General features: G+C 38.3%; 1 protein-coding gene across 4 annotated transcripts in view; it reads left to right on the top strand.

Moving 5' to 3' along the window:
• CARMIL1 (capping protein regulator and myosin 1 linker 1) overlaps positions 1-19,946 on the top strand; it is a 189,095-nt gene that overhangs the window by 125,672 nt on the left and 43,477 nt on the right. For all 4 annotated transcript variants that reach the window (XM_030943984.1, XM_030943981.1, XM_030943985.1 and 1 more), the window contains 8 exons: positions 1,772-1,944; positions 4,233-4,301; positions 8,597-8,690; positions 10,870-10,968; positions 12,663-12,791; positions 13,054-13,185; positions 17,343-17,518; positions 19,483-19,570. In XM_030943984.1, coding sequence (XP_030799844.1) covers positions 1,772-1,944; positions 4,233-4,301; positions 8,597-8,690; positions 10,870-10,968; positions 12,663-12,791; positions 13,054-13,185; positions 17,343-17,518; positions 19,483-19,570 — 960 coding nt within the window. The remainder of the gene's footprint in view (positions 1-1,771; positions 1,945-4,232; positions 4,302-8,596; positions 8,691-10,869; positions 10,969-12,662; positions 12,792-13,053; positions 13,186-17,342; positions 17,519-19,482; positions 19,571-19,946) is intronic.

The following is a 19,946-nucleotide window of genomic DNA, read 5'->3' as shown; positions in this document are numbered from 1 at the left end:
TAGATGGTGCATAGCTGTCAATCCTTACAGAACACAGTACAGAAGTGTTTTCAGTCATATATTGTTTTGTCAGAGTGTTGGAATGCAAGAAGCTTCCTGGGAGGATATATGAGATTTAGAAAAATTATGTGGGAGGGATCATGTGCAGCTCAGTTACTCCAATGCCCATTTCTAAAGTGACACATGAAAAAAAGAAACAATCTCATATTCACAAGTTTATTGCTGATTTCTCCTAGTGCTGCATGGTGCTGCTTTACTGTGAATCTGTCAGCAAAAGAGCTTCTCAGACTTCTGTCAAGAGCTCCTGAGTGCCATTCTAAATGTGATGTTAGCATTTTTATGTTAATGTTGCTTTTAAATTCTTAATAATTCTTTACATTTCTCTTCATGTCATGCAATAAAAATTGAAAACAGACAGATTAAGGGTATTAGCATAGTAGTTTAATAACTTCCATTTAAAATAAAACCAGCATGTGGCTTGTGTTATTATTAGACTTTATAATTATCAACCTGCTGTGCCTCCAAATTTTTGTGCTTTTCCTCATTAGTAAGTGCATTTCTTGCATTGTCGCAAGTTTTTTGGTTATCACTGTAATCCAGTGGTGTCTCTGGGGTCAGATCCCATTGTATAGCAGGTATGATGCAAGGACTTTGGACCCTGGAAGGTGTGCACAGTTTGGTTGGTTTATTTTCACTAATCTAAACTTCAGGATCTAATATAAGTTCTGTGGCTCATTGTTATAAGATGTTGATTTTCTTGTACTGGCTATTTGAGGATTTTAGGCTCCAATATTTCATCCTTCAACACATGCCTAAGTGGCTATATAATGACGATACACTCCCCTGTATGGACTCACACTTGAGCAAGGGAAATGTTTTGTGGAGTCCTCATCCATCACCAAAGACAAATTACACTTTTAGGAGCTGTAATATCTATGCAAGGCATGGGGATAGATTAACCATGGTTCTTGAGCTCCTGATGTTGAGTGTTGGGGGCATTTTTAGCAAAGTTTTTTTGAGGCTTGGAGTGTGACTTGCTGGAGCCAAATAAGATAGTTTCAGCTTAATATGCTTCATGAAAAAATAAAGTTACTGAAAAATACTGTAGTATCTATTACAATGAATAGACCTACTCATTGTAATAAATACTCAATATTGCTTTGAATTTCAGACCTACTATAGTTTTGTCTTTTCTTGAAAAGCCCATGCCCTTTGTTGAAGGAACAGATATGCAAAATCATTCCTAAATTTGAAGTAACCATAATAAAACACTTTAAGGAAACTGTTTATGTTTTAACAATGCCTTGGACTGTAATTTGCCCTTGGGCAAACATCTCAGCCTGAGGGATAGAAGGGGAATGGTAAATACTTTTATTTCTCACTGAAAATGTGAATGCTGGTTAAGCAAAACGCACTGGACACTGGAAGATATCTTGTGAAGCTGGTTGTTGTCATCTTGCCTTTTTTGAGGTTTACACTGTATTCTGTATTTAGTAGAACTCAGGAAGTTGGAAGCACTGCCACTTGAAAATAATTTTTTCACAAGGCGTTAAAATTTAATCTGCTTGTGAGCATGTTTGACACCTGTGCTGTAAGTTATTAACTCCCAATTTATCACATGTTGTAGGATCTGCAACTAACACAGAAGTAATTTTTTGATGTTTACTGCTGTTCCCAAGGGTTTGGCAAGATTGTAACTTCTTTTAGTTGGTGTTTGAGGAATGAGTGCATTATCAGCTTCTGTTATCATTGCATTTTCTATAATCCACAGCCTCTACAGTCACTGTCCCTCGCGGATTCCAAGCTGAAGACTGAGGTCACCATCATTATTAATGCTTTGGGCAGCAATACTTCTCTCACAAAAGTGGATATTAGTGGAAATGCCATGGGAGATATGGGAGCAAAGATGCTGGCAAAAGCCCTACAGATAAACACCAAACTCAGGTAAGGGAAACTTATTTGCAGTAAACAGTAGAATGGCTTAATAATACTGAAGTTGTTGGCTTATTCTCAATCTGTTTCTCTTCAGAACCTTTCTATGTACAGCCACTTAAGAGTGTCTTTATTTGGAAGGATTCTCATCCTTCTTTTACTTAAGAGAAAGGAAAATAACAACAGAAAAACAAGAGAAGCAAGTTGTCCCATCAAAAACATTTCCTTAACTGAAACTGGGACATTTTTCTACATTTAAACAGAAAGGCCTCTTCTTAGAATCAAAAGACTTTTCAAATTTCTAGAATGACAGAAAAAATCACATTGTTATGGAGCTCTCTATTAATTAAATCCAATGTTCTTCTCAAAGCTGGGCCAATTTAAAGCTATGTGAGGTTGGTCAGGGACTTGCCCATGGAGGTTTTGAAGATCTTTAAGTACCAAGATTCCACAGTGTCCCTGGGAACTCAATTCTAGTGCTTAGCTACTCTCTTGTGTTCTGCTCTCTCTTTCTTACTGGAGGCTTTCCCAGCAGAGAAAATTCTGACACTTGGGTAGGAAATTGAAGTGAATTATTCTTTGTCTTCTGAAGTGTCAGTTTGTAGAATGTAGAGCATGTGGAATTCAGAATGGGGAGCAGCATGGACCATCCATCCTTCCTTTCTCCCCTTCCTACTGTGTTGATGGACCTTGGCATATCTTTGCAACTTCATCTGTCCAACAACTTCGCTGCTTTTTAGCATGTCTGGCACTGATGGCTTGAGAGTATCACTCTTTTTCTATCCAGCATGTGTTTCACAAACAGTAAAACCTTCAATCAGCATAAATCTGGATGGGGACCCCTAAATATGTCACCCTCATCAGGAAAGATAATCCTCCCTCCTCCTTGTCAGACTGTGCAGATGAACCTTCCTTAGTGTATTGTCAGTGTAAAAAACCCACTTTTTACTTGGTCTCCAAGTATTTGTTCCCTGGAGGATAAGAAATTCCCCCAAACAGTCTTGGCTATTTTGTTCAAGAGGCAGGGGTCCTCTGGCCTTTGTGTTGCTATGCCCAAACTGAATATTAAAAATGTGAAGAAAGCACTGGAGGGATGGCTTAGGTTTATTGAATGCATTAACCTGAAATGACCACAATATTTGAGGAAATAAAGTCTTGATACATTTCAGGGTGGCAGACTGAAATGTTTCACAGTATGCTGAATGTCACAGCTGACATAATGTCACCACAGTCTGTGGTGTGATTACAGTCTGAATAATGCAATGGTAACCAGTTCTGCCAAAATGTTATAAAATGACACCCAGGTAGAAATATAAACACACTTTCCAGTGGCAGAAATATTCAAGATTTGACCCTTAGCATATCTGATGTTTGCAGAGTGAGTGTAGAATCTCTCTTCCTCTCTTTCTTACCTTTCATCTAAAAAACAGAGGGATAATTCTGGAACAACAGAAGGATGTCAATACTTGTGAAAGCATGCCATCTATCTTTTTTTTTCTCTCTTTTAAACACCAGAAATCTTTGTTTGGTTTTGTGCCCTTTTTTTTTAAGAACAGCTACAACTGGTGCTCTAGCAGAAGCAAGATTTATCTGCTTGTCTGTCTCTTCTGCCTACTAATGAGATCTTTGAACATGTGTTTGCAAATTGCCAAGCAGTCTGCTTGAGTGGTCTGAATTGGGGGAGGAGGGAAAGGCTTGATCACTCTTAACATTACTGTGTATTCAAAAGAGCTACCATTTATGCACCCAACCTAATGGTTTATTTTGGCAGCTACTTGTGTTGCATGGGGAATCATATGAATGGTGTGATGAGCTTAGTGCAGGGCTGAATGTGTAATAGCCTGCAAATTTTGACCTCTGATCAGCATGAATTTTTAAAATACGTGTAGCCTATGTGGAACAGAGATTGACCAGTTACTGCAATTTTCTGTTTTTTCAGTATGGCCTTGCAAAGCAGACATTTGAACTTTGGTTTTGATGCTATTCCTGAAAAAAGCAGGAATTTATGTCCAAATCTTTCTGTTAATTGCGTTTTAGAAAAGTAAGGTACTTATGTTAGTGATAGAAAATACAGTAGAGTCCCCTTTGAAGTAAGAGAAACTGGATTTTGGGTGTTTGTCCATAATTTCTGTCATTTCAAGGATTTACTGTCTAAGTAAAGACGAGTTTTTAAAGTGCTGCCTTCTGCAATTTTGAATATTCAGCAGTGTGTTATTTCAATATGCAGAGCTTCATTATGGATTTATTTGGTGGCTCTTGTTTAACTCCTACTTTTCTTTCTTCTTCCCACCACCTTTCAGAACGGTAATATGGGACAAGAATAACATCACTGCACAGGGCTTCCAGGACATAGCTGTGGCGCTGGAAAAGTAAGTCTCAAGTAATTGAATGTCTGATGAAGAGGCCAAAGATCCTGAATGATCTGAGCAGCTGCAGTTCTCACCGCAGTCAATATGATCTTGAAGATGCTGAGTGCTCTCAATTTTAAGCGTCAGGATGTTTAATCTAAAGGAAAATTCATGACTTCACATCCTTCAAAAGGATGGGAAGAGGCTCTGTGACTCTTTCATCCATACTCTCCTATCAGCATTAAGGTCCTTGAGTTCTGCTCTTAGCATTAAAATTCTGAATTTGGTAATATTTTCCCTTTGCTTCATTCTCTTGTGTCGATAGTGTGCAGAAATTCTATTCTAGTGAATGAAGCTGTACATAATAACAGAAAATTACTGAAGTGGGCCTTTGTGGTCTGACTTTTTTTCTTTCCCCTAGCAAGTTGAAACTAATAGTGATGATCTCAGGAACTGCAGTTTTTCGTTGTAATTGCTGTGCTTTGGGTCATTTTGTTTCCATGAGTTTACTCACAGATGCAGCTATTACCAGTGATAGAAGTTAAATTGCTTTCATCTCCCTCCACATCCATCACATTTCTTTATATGTTAGTATTACTTTTCTTAAGAGAGAAAAATTACAGATTTAAATTAAGCAGCAGCTGAAGTTTTTCACATCATGAAATCCCTCTGGCAGGAGCAAAGGCTGTCTTTGGAAAGTGAATGTAACCTACTATTGCTAGGTCCTAGACAAGGTATCTTGTAAAACTGTGTAACTACTTAAGGGAGCATCTTAACCCTTGCAGGGGGCATGAGGCTAGAGCTTATAAAGTTACTTGGTTTGTGAAACTATTGTAGTCTATATGGTCACTTTTGAAATGAATTCAGTTCCTCTGATATGGGAAATTAGATAAATTATGTATAATTAAGCAAATAATTTTGCAGTGATTCCATTGATAGTAGTGAATAATAATTTGCAAAGGTTATTTGTCAACTTGCAGACATTTCTCTGTTAAAGGGCAATAGTGTGGGGAAGTCTGGTAGAAAAAGAAATGCACTTGTTTTCTGGCTAGCATCAGCTTTGTTTCTCTGTTCCAAAGTGTTTGGATGAGTAAATAGAGAAGGGGTGGGAATCCTGAGGCAAAAGCAAGTAATTTAAACAAAAACACCCCCGGAATGCCCCAGTTAATTATGTGGCATTGTACTTTTTCTGGGTGACATCTCATTTATTTAACTTGGAAGCTGAGGTCATTTTATGTTGCCTTAAAGATTTTTAAATTGTCAAAAACATTGATAACATCACACACTAAGCCACAAGCAACAAAGGTTTAAACATGAAGAGAGGAACTGTCAGTACTGGCTGAAAACAATTAGGCTGTAAACAATCCATCTTGAAGACATTTTGAGAATATTCTTCACCATATGTTTCCTAAAAATACCTGAAGCCATCAATATTCTGTAGAAAAGAACCATTGCTCAAAATTGAATGAAATATACTGAAGATGTTTGAGGACATGTGTTCTACACGTTATTCTGATTTTTTGAAAAATATTCATCTACCAAACCTCAAAACAAGAAGAAAGGTAGACTTTAGTTGCATGGGCAGGAGGCTGAGGTGATTTGTAGCAGACTTTAAAACAGGCTGAAGTAATTGGAAGGTTTTTTCTTTCCTAATCTCCAACTTTTCTTCTTCTGCTTGTTGTTGTTTGAAAATGTTATTCCTGCAAGGGAATTCCAGGAGCATGGCTGGTGGCAGATGTTGCCCCAGGGGCGTCCCAGACCATGTGAAGTCCTGAGAAGATTTTCTGCAGAGTCCCTTGTAGGTGTCAGTTCAGGAGGGCATTTGAGAACAGTGGGCATCCTATTCAGCTTGGCCATTAAGCAGGGTCTCGTATCTCTGTAATTTTAATCTGAAGATAAACATGTGATTTGCAGCCTAGAGCCCCCTCTGTCACAGGACTCTGCAGCATTGTCTCATGTTAATTTTTGAAAGATTTTTTTTCTATATGGACTGACTGAAGAAATAGCTGAAGTTCTAATATCTGAGGAGAAATGCTGGAGTCTGTTAGAGGGCTGTGAATTCTTCCATTAGCAGTGATGTGAAATTCACACACCCTGACCTGAAAAACAGATAATCTTATTCCTGTAAGTAAAATCTCCGCTGCAGCACAGAGCATATGTAGCGTGTGGATCAGAAGTTACTACAGGGAAATAATGTGATGAAATGTAGGACTGTTGTCACACATGTTGTATCTAGAAGAAGAGGTTTTGGGTACCTCTTTTGGGACATCCTCTACAGTCTTTGAGCACCTCTCTGAAATTTAACATCCTTTAAATATAGGTATTTTGCTGAGTATATCGATGTCTTAGGAAATTACTGGATTATTGAGTTTGCAGCAAAATGTACTCCTTTACAAGAGACAAGTGGAGTGTTAATAAAAAGAAGAATGGGGGAATATTTTAGACTTCAAGGAAACAGAGAAACAAAGCATAATGATAAAGTTGAAAAGTGAGCTTTAAATTCTTGCTATTTTTCCCTAAGGGCTGGTGAATTCTTAGATGAAAATAATACTGTGTGTCTGAAAGTAACCCAAGTACAGAGGATTTCCTTCCTCCCTTAGGGCAGTGGTCTTCTAAAGTTTTGCCTCTGTGATTGTGTGTCCATGGAAATCTCCTTACCGTCCATTTGCTCTCCTCCAGCTCTGTGTGTCCATATGTGTGAGGGAAGGGTGCACCAAGCCTTTGACTAAATTGAATTTAGCATATAGGTGCTAGCATGAGAGCTGGCAATTACAGATTTCAATGAATGGGATGTATTAAATGTCAAAGAGCTGCAGAGATCCTTAGAAATCTACCTTCTTTTTTTTTAACTAAATAAATACCCCACCTGTCAGGCAATCAGCAAGTTCTGTAATTATCTGTCTTTGAGCTCAGCATCTTTGACATTTAAAAATTCTCCCCATGGTGGTGGACACTGGTTAGTATTACATGAGGACACATAGCAGGGTCTGTATAGTTTGCAATGTTCTTTTGAAGGACAAGACAGCTAGAAAGAAGAGTTAATTTTCTGACTGATGCAGTAGACAATTGGACACTGTGGAAGGACAGGGACGTTGCCTGCCACTGACAGCTATACATCACCATTTGCATTGGGGAAGAAACATAAAAGCCTTCCATTATAATTTAAAATGTTGGGTGGTATCAATGAGGAGTTGGTGTGTTTGCAGTTCAGGAGGACACTGCCCTTGCGAGAATGGTGTTGCACGTGTCCAAGCACCTGGTGGGAGGAGAAGGGAAAGAAGCTTGGAGTTTCGCACTATTTAAGGTGTCTGCTGTTGGTAGTAGCATGGTCTGCTGTCATCAGTGGTGGTGACTCAATTGAAATTGCCAACTTCAAAGCACTCAAGAATAGAGGGTTCCAAACATATTTGTGTAGCTCTGGGTGGAATAGGAGCAGACGGTTAGTGGGATGTTTGCAAAAGGAGGAGAAAGAAATGTTTGCAGGAAATAAAGGATTAATTGAAAATAGAAAGAATAATTTCCTTTCCAGGTTTTAAAAACTTCCTGCTGGATTTTTTTCCCCCATTTATTCAAGTCTGAAGTTGTCTGGACATACCACTTTAGGTGGCATTTTAAGTATAACTGTGTTATGGTAGTCAGTTTATGCTCTCAGAGTTTAAATGTAATTTTGACTCAGGCCCAAACTCCTGTCTTTAATTTCTTATTGCAGCAGATGGACAAAGGTGCAGAAATATTTTGCAAGCAAATAAGGAAAATGCAGGGAGCAATTGTTTGCATAAAGCAATGTGGAGATGCTATGCTTGTTTTGTCAGCTTTTTATTAAAAATGCAGCAAGTGTCTTCAAATTGTTGTAAACATGAGAAGTTATTAAATAGTACATTTCTAAAACTCAGTCTCTTAGTTGCTATCTGTCTATTACTGAATATTTCCATTTAGTCTTAGATCTGATACTGTTTCCAGCAGGCACGGATTCTCCCTATACTGTTTAGATACACAAAAATAATCTAGCCTTGTGCACAGAGGTACAGAGGGCAGTATGCTTTTAATCAGCAGCCACTGGGCATCAACCATGTAACTGTTTTTCAAAATCTACCCCTCTGTCTAGTAGTAAAGAAGAATTAGCAGCAAAAAAGAGCATGTATACTTCCAGCTATTCTGCTTAAAAATGTGAAAAATATATTCTTAGTGCCTTCCATGGACAAGCTGCATGCACTTTATTTCTCCCTTCTAGGTTATTTTTCATTAAAAAAGTACAGTGATTATAAAGAGATACAGTAATTAGATTAACATTCACCATCAATTTTTTTTTTCTTTAGGAATTATACATTGAGATTCATGCCTATACCGATGAATGATGCCTCCCAAGCGCTCAAAACAAATCCTGAGAAAACAGAAGAGGCGCTGCAAAAGGTATTGCATATGCCACCAATGAACAGAAATCAAACCAGCAAAAATACAGTCATTTTAAGTTTCTGAGACTTCATAAGAATTCTATACTGCATTCAAGGATTGTTTGGTTTGCAGAGACATATACGTGGTAATCAAGTGCTGCAAGAGCTTTTTATTCCGCAGAATGCTGGGAGTGAAGACTGATGGAGTGCAGTGGTGTAGTGTCAGAATATCATAACTAAAATAATGCAAACTAGACCTGGTATTACTGTGTGCCTGACTATGAAAGAGAGAGTTAGAAACTGCATGTTTGTTACATATGTGCCTGTGGGTATTACCAAATGTTTAGAATTACTGGTGCATGCTTTTTATATTGGCATAAAAAGTGCAGTCAGCTCTGTACAACACAAAGGGTGCTCTTCAGTTTGAGGGAGGATGAAAACATTTACTGCCTGTATTTTATATTGTACATATAAAATTCACACACTGTGTTGCCCTAAGTAGGCAACTGCACCAGCATGTTCTTTTGGATGAAAAGGTGTTGACAGTATCTGTAGTGTTTCACTTGCCTGAGTTATAAAATTCCCAGCTGAGTTTTAATATGGTAAATCTTGCAAGCTCCAAACAAGCCTCCTGCTCAATCAGGAGGCACACATTTCACATCTCTTTAATGAGCAGTTTCCTTCAGCCAGGGTAAGGTCATAAAAGCGTTATAAGTAGTTCTTACAGATAACTGTGATTAAAAAGCAAATGTGTATGATCCTTGCTTTCTGTAATTTGAGTATCAGAGGGAGAAGTGTTGGTAGTTAGTATCTTTTTCTTTGATGCATGAAAATTCTCTCAATTCTGCTTTTAAAAATCTGATTCATGGGGGATGGACATATTTCTTACATCTCATTTAATATAATTGGCCTGGTTCACATCTAGACTGGTAGGTGCATTTCTGAAAAAAATACTGGGAAGCTTCTGGCCATGGGGATTTAAATTCTGTGTGTTAATTAGGCACTGTGTACAAAGAGCATTTCCTTTTATTCATATCAAAGTTGCTAATACTGTTAGACTCGGAGTTTATTTTAATGTGTGGTTCAGGCTTTCCTCACACAACATGAGGAAGTTACCTCCTAGAAAAGGTATCAGTGTCAGGAGTGGTGCTGTGGACACAACACAGGTGATTCCCTGCAGGTGAGGAATGCAAGCCTCCCTACATGGGCTGAGCCTGGTGCTGGAACAACCGCACTGACTTGACTGATGAACACAGCAGCCACCCTCCCGAGCTCTGGTGTCTCTGCAGCACACTTGGCTTGGGATGGGCAAACTGGATAAACCCAGGGATTTGCTCTGGGCCATGGTCAGATGTTGCAGTTCTTGCTACTGCTACCACCTTAGAGGCAACTGTCCCCACTGATCTCAGCCTCACAACCTGCTGGCTACTCCACTCATCCTTTCCTCCCCTCTCTTTTTCAGACCAGGTCCATCACTTTTGATGAACCTTGAACAGTTTGTTAATAGGTGTTTTTGGCTTCGCCAAGTTTGATAAAGCAGGGTTAGGGGGTTATTCTGTGTGCCATGAAGCTAACTGATGGTGGGTGTGTACTACTGGTGACAACTGTGGTGGCCTGTCAGCAGGAATCACTTGTCTCTAAAAAGCACTTCTGTACTGCTTAGCTTTAATTAACCAACAGGTGAACTGAAGCTGCACTATCAGCTAGGCACTTTTAGATAGTTTATTTTCTCTTCAGACATACTGCTATTCAAATTTGTGTCTTTGCAGCAGGACAAAGACATCTAAAATAAATGAATCAAATATCTTGAGTCATCATGAGCTCTACAACACCTAACAGTTAAGAGTCCCTTTAAATATTTCTCAAACCAGGATCTAATCCTTTGTCAGCATAACTTGCTAAATTGTTCAAAATAGAATAGTCTTTCACAAAATATTGGCAAAACCACAATGTTTAACCATGTTTCACTAGTTTGTGAGTGAATTTGTATTTGCCGATGTGGTTATTAAGCACTGAGGCACAAAAAATAAAGTTTGCAGATGATAAACAAATAATTAGGCAGCTTTTCTTGTTAGTCCCTAATTCTGACACAGCAGAATTGAAAAACTGAATACACAAAACTGAAAACAAATTACAATATGAAGACACAAATCAGTCTCCTAATCTGACTTTTTTTCTGCCTTTTTTTTTTTTTTTAGATAGAAAACTACTTGCTTCGTAACCATGAGACCAGGAAGTACCTGCAGGAGCAAGCATATCGGCTGCAGCAAGGCATTGTCACTAGCACCACTCAGCAGGTAAGAATTTCTTATTTAATGGACATCTCAATTCCTAAAATGTGCTTGGGGAGGAAGTTCTCTTTCATTCTGAGTACTTTTAAGATGCGCCTCATGGGTTATACTGTTTCCCAAGAGATATTAATTATCAATGACAATGTATTTGGAAGCAAAGCATGTGTGAGATGAAGGTCTTCTATACAGCAGTACCATGTGGAGAAAGACTCAAGGTATTACCAAGTAAACTACTGTTGAAACCAGGAACAGTTTGGTTTGCTTGTGCTCTACCTGTGTTATTCAAATTTAATGGATAGTGTTTTGTTACTGGAACCTGAAGTTGTACTCTAACCTCTTGAGAGAGAAAATGGTATATGGAGATATACTGGCACTAAAAACTGCAAGACCAATTGTTCTATTCTAGTAATTTTTCTGTTCCAATGTCACTTTCTCCCCCCAGTAAATAATCTCTACATGAAATAAGTTCAGATTTTTATATCTTGTTGGTTTTAGTTGTGCTTTTCTCCAACACCACATACACATCAAGTTTCAGGAAATGTAATTTATTGTTATTTTGAAATAAAGTTACTAATTTCTGTACTAAATTGTGTACAGTAGGGATGGATTTTAAAAACAGTTTTAAAAGAGAGCTGAAAAAGACTCTCTAGTATGATAGAATTGCATTATTATTCCCAGAGTGTATTTTTTTTTCTGTCCAGATGTCCCAATGAGACTTTCTACTGTCTAATAATTAATTAGCTTTTTGTACTTAAAAAAAATACCCACCCAAAACCCTTTGAAGAGAAAGATTCATGTGGATCTGAAAAGGAGCATGCTGTGAAATTATTTCAGTTCTCATTGCTAATGATATAAGAAGCTGGAGCTGTAGCCTTTATATGATGGTGCGTGCACTCAGATGTTGCCTCAAAATGTCAAATAGCCGATTCTGATGTATGCTAAGTGGGCTGATAAAGACTTTTAACTATTATATCTCCCCGCCTCATATATCTTAATCAAAGCTGACTATGTGTCAGGCATTCTTAGTGGTTTGTCTTGTAAGATACAGATATACCACCTGCCCTGCATTTGCAGCATGTTGAATGAACTGTCTTGCGGGTACAGATTAAGTTCAATTTATCCCACTGTGAAATGTCTGATGGAAACTTCTGCTTTGATAGTTTTAATTCCCTTGCAACTAGGAATATTTACATTTAAAAAGAATACTGCAGAAGCCTGCGCATTTGCGTTTTGCTTACACTGGAGAAATCGCTGTTAGTATTTGTTGAATGAACAGAGATTTCTTTTACTGTCTGAACTTCTTAACAATTCAGAGACCTTTAGACTATAGTCTTAGGTACATCAAAAACGTTTTCAGCATTTAATTTGATCCAAACCAGAGTAACGCTTACGTAGGATAACTTGTTGATTATTTGCAGTTATCCTGGAGGTTTCTGTGGGGGAAATATTCCATAGCATTTATTTTTCCTGATGGTAAAGTTTTATTTATTTTGCAATGCTTAGGGGTGTCTTCATGAGATGTAGTTCTTTCCTTCAATAGTATTGACGTACTGCCAAGGTCTTATCATGCCTTTCCAGGTTGTTATATTGTCACTGCAAATCTCATCATGCTACTATTGATTTTCTACCTAGACTGGATTAAGGTTGTGTTTGACCAACGTTCTGATGTTTTATCTTTTGTATTCCTTTTGTTCAAGTAGATGATTGACAGAATATGTGTAAAAGTGCAAGATCATCTCAACTCTTTAAGAAACTGTGGTGTGGACGCTGTACAGGAGGATGTCAAATGTGCAGAACGGCTGATGCGGGATGCTAAGAACTCCAAAACAGTAAGCCTTTCCCAGCATGCTGGCAGTGCTGAGAGCAGTTCTGTGTGTGCTTGCAGCTTTTCTCTTTTTGGGCAGTGAAAATAATAATATGTGTCACAAAAGAGTATTTTCTTCAGATCACCAACTATAGTTAGTATTTAAAGTGATAAGATAATTCTAATTTATGAAGACTTTGTTTCAGTCAAAGAAATTTCCTGCTTTTTGTCCTGGTTTGAAGACAGTGATCAGCCTGTTTTCTGAAGGTACTCTTCATGTCTTACAGCTCTTACCAAATCTGTATCACCTCGGTGGAGCTTCTTGGGCAGGAGCAAATGGTTCACTCTCCAATCCAATCCAAGAGACACTTGAATCCATGGCTGGAGAAGTCACAAGGGTAGTGGACGAGCAACTTAAGGTCTGTGGATAGATGTGTTACCATCTCTCACATGCAGAAATAACTAAGTCTGAGGTTTTCTGTTGCTAAATGCAAATGTGCCATGCTTCATTTTTCTTCTCAGTATATTTGTATGTAAGCTAGTTATCTTTCCATTATTAGTTTCTTATAACTTTGGGCCATGTAATTTGGATTTTTCCCAGTTGGAATAAAGTAAAAAGTTGCTTTAGTGTTTTCAGTGGGTGGAAGGAGCATATACTGATTATTATCATCTTTTCTCATCTGCTAGAAGGGGAAGACTGATTGATTGCTCCTTCAGCCTTTTATAAAGGCATTTCTCAAGCACCCTAAGAAGCCTCGTGCCCTGCAGGAAAGTGCTCAGTAGTTAAGGAGTCCTAGTAGAGTGAAAGCTGCTTTTTTATAGGCTCCATGGCAGGTTTTTTTCTCAGTGGTCACTTTGAACCTGATGCAGGATTTCCACTCTGTTGTTAATTTGTAGGTATTGAGAGTGCCCAAAAAACTGGTACAGGCAGTACCAGTTTTTACAGGAAATCTTCTCACAAGTTGCCTGCCAAACCTCAGCTTGAAATAGATGTCATTGATCTGTCAGTATTCTCACCTGTGTGCTCAGCCAGCTCCTGCTCAGAAGCTTGCACCTTCAGTTATGTTTTCTCTTCCTGTGTAACAAGCAAAGAGCCATCCATACAGCATGTGCAAAGGTATCAGTCCAGGAAGAAGACAAGGTGGAGAAATTTTAACAACAGTAGGGATCTGTATGGAAGCTGATGAATTTAAAAATATGGCTCTGGGGCAGCTCAGATCAACTTCTGTTTGTGACTAAGCTGCTTTGTCTGTGTTCTGCAGTATTTAAAAACTTTACAACCTTCATCTTCAGATTCTTTGATCTTTCAATTGAAACATGAAAATGCTTCAGTCAGTGGGAATATAATGAAGAACAATAATAATGCCATATTACTAATTACTTTTTTGAAATTAAAAAGTTAATGAGGAGGAAAATGGAGCTCTATTTTTAGTATGTTTCTCCCTTTCCCCGTTACATGAAATATGGTGAAGATTTCTGCAGACATGGTTTATCCATAAGATTCTTCCCAGCGGAACCTCTGGGGTATTAATGGGACAAGAGTAGTCAGGTCAGCCCTTTGCGCTGGGCTTATGCACTTAAGTAAGTTCATCTTGGAGAGTCTTATGGGGGGTGAAAAAAAAGCCTCTTCAGCATTTGGAATGTTCCTGAATTAATGTGTTTTCCATTTACACTTTTACGCATTTACAACAAAAGGCACTTTAGCTCAGCCATTCTAACTTTTACATTTACTTTTGATCTGTGTGACATTCACATTTAAGTGGTTTACAAAAAACTATAAAGCCATAATGCTCTTTGTATACTCCAACACTCATTTTATTAATTTTCAATTAAGGTGGAAGGATTTTCTTTTAAGTTCTATGTATGGAGGAAAAACTGTTGAACATGGATTAGAATTACTTTTTCCCCCCAGTTGTTTAGGTCAATTCAAAACATCATAAGCAGTTTATTATTTGTAAAGATAGATAAGGGAGCTCACATAAGGACAATTCTTTTTGTAATTGTTGGGGGAAAAAAAATCCTGTGTGCTGTAAGATGAGTTTTGATTTTTAGTTTCCATAGCAACTGGACTGTGATTCTAAAATGAAGTTTGGAAATTGGTTAAAGGCAATGAACATATTTTAAGTAAATAAGAGGTTCTTTTCCTTTTTTTTTTAACTAAAGGAAAGGAAGACAGATGAAGAAAGGAGTTAGAATAAGGAAAAACAATATATTGGAATCAGTTGAGTTGACCAGAGGAAAAATTATAGCAAGACCCTTGCCTTTTTCTTCTCCTGCTGGTGTCACTGTGGACACACAGAACCTGGAGATGCATTATTCAGTCAGCAAAAGCCCAAGGGAAAATAAGCAAGACAAGTGGAACCTATACAAACACGATTGCTTTGTAATGACAGAAGTGCTCAAAATATTCTTCCTAAATTTTGTCCTGGAGCAAAGGGTTTGTTGACTCCATCATCTGTTCCAGTTTTTATTTTGATATCATCATTCTTCAGTCCTTTTCCTCACCGTATCTTTCTCCTGAATGTTAAAATTCTTTAACTGTGTGTAGTACTTTGTTCTTTTCTTTCACCTGGTGACTGGTACTTGCAGCCCTGTGACTGAAATGCGTGCACTTTCACAGTCAATATTGATAGCTATGGCTTTCCATCAGTAAAAGGTTTGGGTATGGAATTAGGAGGCGAGGAAGGGTTTCTGTAGATACCTTCTATAGATAATGGTCATGTGACATCAACAGCTAAAATCCACCAGTAGAGAAATTATGTTGAGCTGCACAATTAAAGATAAGATCCAAACTCTGTTTGACTTAAATTGCACATTCTCTCAGTTTTTTTGAGTGAAAATTGATTTTGGAAGTTTCAGGAAAGGTCTAGTTTTTCCTGCTACTTCCCGGTGATGCCTTCTCAGAGCATTTTTTCACATGATCTATTTTGAAAGACCCTGCTTAGACTGCAATTGTAATTCAGCATAGCAAGTCTATCACTTTTATCATTGTGATTCATCAGTAACTCTTGGATGATTTTTTTCACAATAAACTACACAATTGTACCAATGAATAGATGCTATGGAAAAAAATGGATGTGTCAGGAACTCTGATTAGTAGTTTACTTGGCACAGTGTTCTCTAACATTCAAGTTGTTCATCCCCCATGGGGATATGGCCACAGAGGCTTGAAAGTCTTTTCATTAGTCATGCTGCCCCAGAATCTGCTTGAGGACTGAAGGAGGTCATGTGGGAAGAGTTCTTAAAGGGCATCTTGAGAACCCAGCAAGAAGATATATTATTCGCTATAATGGCAGTTGTCCCTAAATCAAATGTTGCAAAGATTGGATTTTCCTGTACACTGTGGCTGCTTCGTGTTGCTTTGTTGTTTTTTTTCCGGTCTGTAAAAGCTACAGACTGAAAGATGCTGCTTTGAATCACTGAAATTTTTATGCAGCAATGGTGTTTTTTTCTTGCTCATTGTCTGCATAAGGAAATTACTAGTTATGGTAGGGCTGTGCAAAGAAAAAAAAGCTCTGATACAATGGAGTTGAATTTGCAGTCACTCACCTGTGGTATGGGATTGAGAAGAAAAAGGAAATCAATAGCATTTTCAAGGAGTGCAGTTCTTATTTTTGTACAGTTTACAAGTGCCTAGGTAAGATTTAGGCTTACCATTCCATGGAAATGTTGTTTCTTTTATTTTATTATTTTGCTTCTCAACCCTCACTCTTATCAGAGACAAGTTGGCCCATTTCAGTAAACTGGGCTCTGGCCTGTTCCTTTTTTTTTCCCCACCCTCCTTTGGATTTTTCCTGTGTGGGTGGCCATGCATTGCAACAGGTTGCCTGAAGGAGGGTGTGGAGTCTCCCTCACTGGAGATACTCGAAAACTCTCTGCACACTATTCTGTGCCATGTGCTCTAGGGAAACCTGGCGCAGGGAGGTTGGACTAGGTGACCTTCAGTGGTCCCTCCCAAGCTTTCACCCATTCTGTGATTCTGTGTGAATAAAAATTGTTGGCTATATCTAAGGTTTGCTGTAGATTTACATGTATAAATGTATATGAGAGCCATATAAAGGTTTGCATGGCAACTGCAGATCGTGCTTGTGTCTACTTCTTAATATTCAGCTGGTATATTCCAGCCATCTACAGCCTGCTGAGTTCTCAGGATCTCTCTTCCTCATTTACTGATGCTTCTTACAAATTGGCAGGTCTGGAGCACTGATGAAAATTGGTGATTCAGGGCACAGTTTAGTGGGAAGGCAGCTGCAGCAGAGCATCCACTGCAGTGGTGGGTGCACAAGGGAAGCTAATTTGTTCTGACAGTTCAACACACAGAGATGTAAATGTTTCATATTTGAAAAGGCAAACAAGTGCAGTCGCGGGTCATTTTCAGAACAAGTGTTTTGATTCTCAAAGCTATATTTTGTAAAATGTCTTATATTGCAGCTGGATGCAAAATAGATTGGGAAGCAGAAGAAGAATTGTAAAAAATACAAGTCTAAAAGTGTCATATTCGACAGAATAATGCTGTCACCTCCCAGCTGAAGTGAATGCCAGTGTCTAATGTTATTTTTTGCTTACTGTGCTGCAGACACTCCTTGAGTCTATGGTGGATGCAGCAGAAAACCTTTGCCCAAATGTAATGAAGAAGGCTCGCATCCGTGAGGACCTCATTGAGGCCAGCACCGAGAAGATTTCCATCCCACGCACTTTTGTAAAAAATGTCCTCTTGGAGCAATCTGGAATTGATATCCTCAATAAAATTAGGTACTTGAGGAGGCTAATCTAAGAAAATTGAAATTTGGATTTTGGGTTGTGTGTATGTGTGTTTGTGTAGTAGAAGAATTTTGGAATGCTTTTGTGACTCACAAGGAAGCATATTGTGGCATTCAAAGAGCAGGAAATTGTCCTACAGGTCTGGGAACTCAGATTCATATATTTGGAATCTCTAGGGATGTTAACTAAGATCATGAATGCATGTGCTCTCTTATTTAGAGAAAGATTTTATTTGTGGTATGCAAATAACATTTTCATGACTAATACTTTTTTAAAAAAAAGTTATTTTCTCACTTAACACTGGATTGATGAAATAGAAGGAAATTACACTATTTGCTTTGAGTGGCAGTGCTTTCTCTGTTGTTATGTTTGGTCATGTCCTATAGCTGGAGCAATCACTTTAAGACTTTGTGTGGGAGCTGTGCACAGCAGACAGACGTACTTAAAAAATGGAAACTTGGATATTCAAACCACAAACCTGGAGCAGAAACCACTACCCTAAATAACTCTTAGTTTGTCCTGTAAAAAAAAAAAAAAAAAAAAAGAGGCTTTTACCTGACCTTTTATTGCTTTTTTCCATACTGAATATATACCAGACAGTATATTTACACAGTATAATGTTGTTAACCTGTACTTAAACCTTTTCAGTTCCTTTCTGCCTGATGCTTGAAAAGCGTGACATTTTGCATTGAGATGCTAATATCTTTGAGGAGGAAGGAAACAGTTTTGCAGAGTACAGCAAAATAGGCAGGAAAAGGTGTTAAAGACTTTTGTTATACCTTCGGAGTGTTTAAAATGGTTCAGGGAGTAAGTTTTCTTCACTTCAGTGCTATCAAATAAATCTTGGCCCCAGGGCAATAATACTGTCTCTTCTTGTAGAAGCTGGAAATGTCAGTGAGGTGAGGGTGCCACACTGTGATCTTTCCTGCCTTATATTATTTGAAATTAATTTTGGTAGCTGAGGGAGATTCCTTCACTCCTATTCTCTTCCCACTGTGGCTTGGCCATTCTTCCTCCCTATGAATTGCATTGCCTTTCCAATGAATTCCTTACCTTTTTCTCCAGGTTCTCTGCAGCAGTAATGCTAGCTCCAGACAGCAATAGCTTTGTTAATCCAATACAGCTCAGTCCACACATAAAAACCATAAACCAAAATCATGTCACTTGCTGGCAAATGCCAGTTGAAAGAGTTGTTGTTGAAAGCAGAGGCAGCAGAGGTGGAGCTTTGGGCTGCAGCAGTCATGCTTGTTGGCTCCACATCAGCTGCCCTCCACAGCCAGAGCATTTGGTGCTGTCACCAAAGATGGGACCCCAAGGGAGCAATTCAAGGTACATATTTCCTTGAGGGGGAGTTACTAGGGTAACCTAAGCTCACTGTGGAGGTGTGGTGGTGTTCCACATATGTCTGTGCAGTGGAAAAATGGCTGACATGAAGTACTTGAAACAGAAAATGGTTACCTAGAGCAAAAGAGGAAGCAAAGTTGTGATGGCATTGGCTGAAGAAACGGCATTGTACACTTGTCCTTACCAGCTGATCACAAAAAAGAATTGAGGAAATGAATGGATTGTAGTTGTTCAGTGGAGTAGTGTTCTATAGGCAGCACTGTCCTAATCCCATTCATCTTGGATACGTGTTTGTCTGATTTTAGTGGTGGAGTATTCCTCTCTGAGTTTCACTTCTTATTTTTATTCATCTCTCTTACCCAGATGTTTTCATTTCATTTCATGGAAAACTGTGAGAAGCAGGTTAAATATGGTACAGAGGCTCCTGTGTTTATTGTGTGATTCATGAGTTTATTTCTGAAACCTGCAGTCATGTATCCTGACACCCTCTAATGTTTTACTTCAAATAAAATGACAACACAGTGGATAATCGTCACACTGTTGAATGTGTAATAAAGATGAAAATCTCCTGTGTGAATTAAGAAGTTCTCTCATTTTTAATCCTCACACAGTGAAGTAAAGCTGACAGTGGCTTCTTTCCTGTCTGACCGAGTTGTAGATGAAATCCTGGATGCACTTTCCCATTGCCACCACAAACTGGTGAGTTTTTTCTTGGTTGATATCTAATATATCAGATCTCAACAATGCATTTATATTTATAACTTGTTCAGTTTCTCTTTGACAGCTCTATTTTGAAATTTGTCTTATTTTCGTTGACATCTTGACATCTTTTGAAATATAATTTTGGGGCTCTTGCTGTAAGAAAGATGTAACCTTGGAAGAGACTGTGTTACATACTTGTCCTATTATCTTTTGAGCTGTTGTCAGATCTCAAACTAAAAATGCCATCAGAATGCAGTATTGAGTTGTTAGTTAAGACCAGTCCTAGTATTTATAAAGGTGAGAGTACAAGGCTTGGTTGCTCATGAAATGAGAGGTAAGATTTCATTCTTTAGGATTCTTCAGGTACTGCTGG

This window comes from Camarhynchus parvulus, chromosome 2, assembly GCF_901933205.1.
Source record: "Camarhynchus parvulus chromosome 2, STF_HiC, whole genome shotgun sequence".
In the NCBI taxonomy this organism is placed as follows: domain Eukaryota; kingdom Metazoa; phylum Chordata; class Aves; order Passeriformes; family Thraupidae; genus Camarhynchus; species Camarhynchus parvulus.
The sequence above is the reverse complement of the archived record's forward strand: the minus strand, read 5'-3'. Positions and strand labels throughout refer to the sequence as shown.